The 3146-nt window shown below is 46.3% G+C and overlaps 1 protein-coding gene across 1 annotated transcript; it reads left to right on the top strand.

Annotated features, from left to right (window-relative positions):
- Nucleotides 1–591: 591 nt before the first annotated feature.
- Nucleotides 592–1486, top strand: Pmar_PMAR008255 (hypothetical protein; the record flags this gene model as incomplete). The annotated part of the gene is made up of 3 exons (XM_002774832.1): nucleotides 592–1095; nucleotides 1154–1336; nucleotides 1391–1486. Coding segments are annotated over exons 1-3 (572 nt in total), but the record flags the coding sequence as incomplete, so codon positions are not given.
- Between the last annotated feature and the right edge of the window lie 1660 nt (nucleotides 1487–3146).

Here is a 3146-nt window from a genome sequence, read left to right on the forward strand (position 1 = left end):
GATGGCTCGATGACGGCGTTAGTCCCCCTTCCTTCATTAAGTGCTATCGCCTTCGTAGCGCCAAGTGAAGTTCAACTTATGGAGCAGTTCGATCGTGCCCGGTCTCTCTTCAACGTTATCCTATTCACTTTCCTGCTGTTATTCTCTCTACGGTGACCAACCACTACTTATTCAACCTGCTCTTCACCGACCACGAGTCGATGCAATAGCATACTGTATAGAGTATAGCTGAACTTCACTCTACTCTACTTTATAACCCACATTGTTAAACAAAGTTATTCCTTTCTCATTTTTTTGAGGGATCTGGCGTTGAGCCTCTCGCAATCACTGGAGTCAGCATTGTACGCTCAAGGGCGATAGCTCCCCTAGGCCCGTAATGCCCGGCAACAGATTCACAGTGTGAATCTGCATGCGTGTGAATCTCACACGCATACCAATACCCTCAGCAACCCCTCTATGTATCGGAACGATGATAATGATATCCAGGCCGACACAAGCGGCGGCGTACTACTATTCATGTCTTGTCCTGCTAGTATCATTGGTATTCAATGATCATCATCAGTTGTGTTTTTTCAAGTCGGTTGTCCTAATGACTTGGCGGACAAGCAGCAGGCCGAGATCATCAGCAACAGCATCAGCAACAGCATCAGAGCCATCGAAAGAGGGTGAGCTCTATGATGTTGCTGAGCATACCGCCGATACCACACCACACCCATCATTACAGCCTTCTCCACAACTTGATGTCGATAGTCATGATAGGGATACGAACAACAGCAGCAGTGATAGTTGCAGCATCTCCTCGATGGGTATAGAACCATTCGAACTCGGGATCGCCGATGACACGAGAAAGCCTATGGACGTCCATCACGGCTGCTCAACCATAGTGCTGTTGCCGGATGCTTACTCTAGTGTTATCATGGATTGTGATAATATCAACGATAATGGTGAGTGTGGTGGTGATGGAGGATCGCCTGATATTGATACTGTGGAGGAGGGACAAGACAGGGGACGAGGGGTTGTTGGGGATGACATGATAAAAAATGATGATGAGGATGGTGGAGTGTTATGGAGTTTGAAGCACAACCTCATGAATAAGTATTAGTCGGGGGCATCTTCTAAGCGTGTTGATGGTCATGCACACTACTTCATTCAGAGGATTATCATGGTCTGATCGTTTGCTCCATACAACCGAAGCGGCATTGGATGTAACAGAGAGGGCAGTGGGGTTCATCTTGTCCGATGATAAACCTAGTGCTATTGCAACGTCAAGCACTGTAGAGGTGGAAGAGGGAAACGATGAAGTATCAGGGAAGCAGACTCTACCAGGAAGAGAAGGGTAGTGCTGAATCACTGCCATCACATTATGGGTTATACTGACTCTGTAATTTAGAGAAGTTGTAGAGAAGGAAGAAGAGGAGTATTCGCTATCAGAACCGGCACTAAGTGTCGAGGAGCTTACTTCCAGTGACGAGGATGGTCGGCCTAGGTAATGGGTAACTCCTGATGATACTACTACTACTACTATCATTTGACTATCCCTACAGGTTTATGAGTGCATCATCGAGCGTATTATCATCACCAGCATTATCCTCTACCGCCTGTGTGATGATACCCTCTCTATCGGGGCCACCACCAACCCTCCTGCCTGGCCAGAAAGTAGTATTGTATATGTTATTGGTTGTGGTAGCGAGGAGGTGGTATTATTCAGATGCACGAGGAAAATGACGAGTGTGTTCTGGAAGAAGCATTGCGGAGTATGAAACGCATACGTCTCGGCACTGACAGCAATAATGCGGAGGATAGACAGCATGATGATGATGATGATTTGGCGGCCTTCATGGCGCGCCAACAGCTACTGCAGGTCATAACTACCACAGCCTAGCAGCAGGGTTTGATTATGATGATGGTGATTGGTATTTCAGGATGAGGCAGATGCTATGAGTACGATATCTACGGCATCCTCAATGAAGCGAGGACGAGCATCAGTTCCTATATCGGGTTACTCTCATGCTCATCATCATGTGTCTAATAATCATCTCTGTCGTAGACAACGATGGATAAGGGTTCGTGATAGAGTACAACAGGTGTCATCGAGTATATATTGTGCTAGTTGGTCCCAAGTCAAACAAGGCTCATTGAGAGCTACTGGCTGTGTAGCTGGTATGGCAGCACAAAAGGTCCGCTCAATGGTGGTGAGGGGAGTACCGGTATCATCATCATCATTACTGTCATCTGCCTCTCCTGCGGATAACAGCATATTGCCACTTGCCACAGGAGAAGAGAGAGGAGGAGTACTAGCATTACAGTGTGGTGACAATGTACAGTACACTGAGCAATACTGTTCGTGATGGTGACGATAGCAAGAGCTCATAAGCATAGCGTATTGCGCCCTATCGGCTTCCCGACTGTTGCCTCCCATAGCCTCTCATCACCATAGAGTCCATTGTTGAGAGTACTATTGATAGATTTATTACAGCGCTCCAGATGGCCCGTTATTGCTAATAAAGTGTGTGTGCTACCGCAGTGTATAAGCAGCTATCCTTATCTGCTGGAGTAGTACTACTGTAGAATTACTACAGTAATTTGCTGAACCGTAAACCTATTGCGTACGGTTAAGTACTTTTCTCTCGTCTACTGCCCTCAATGTGGGCGTGGCATGATAACTGAGTGGTTATCAGCCCTTATTTAAATGATAATTATCATCATCATCATCCTCATCGTTGATGTCGTGGTTGTCGTCGTTGTCATGACGAAGCGGAGATCTCGTTTATGATGATCATCAACCTTCTCATCCTTCTCTATTTCAATTACATCATCTATAATTCGACCAAGATTTGTTTTTAGTCCCACTTTCTGTTCACTGCTGCTTCTCCACCAAAGGCAGACAAAGACTGTTCGCCTCGAAGTGTGGTAGGCAAGTTCGCATTCCGAGTACTGTGAGTATGCCTATGACTGTGGTATCACAGGTGATGCATGCCAGTTGGTCGGCGTGGACTTGATAGCTGGCAAGGTGTGCTGAAATCATGCTTCAACTGTCCTCATCTCACTACTCTAGGTAGACGAGCCATCAGTGGTGCTAGCTGCAGTCGTTGTATGTCTCAAGACTGTTATTCAATATCATGATGACTTCTTCGATAGTGCTATTT

This window comes from Perkinsus marinus, assembly GCF_000006405.1.
Source record: "Perkinsus marinus ATCC 50983 genomic scaffold scf_1104296957260, whole genome shotgun sequence".
Taxonomy (NCBI): domain Eukaryota; phylum Perkinsozoa; order Perkinsida; family Perkinsidae; genus Perkinsus; species Perkinsus marinus.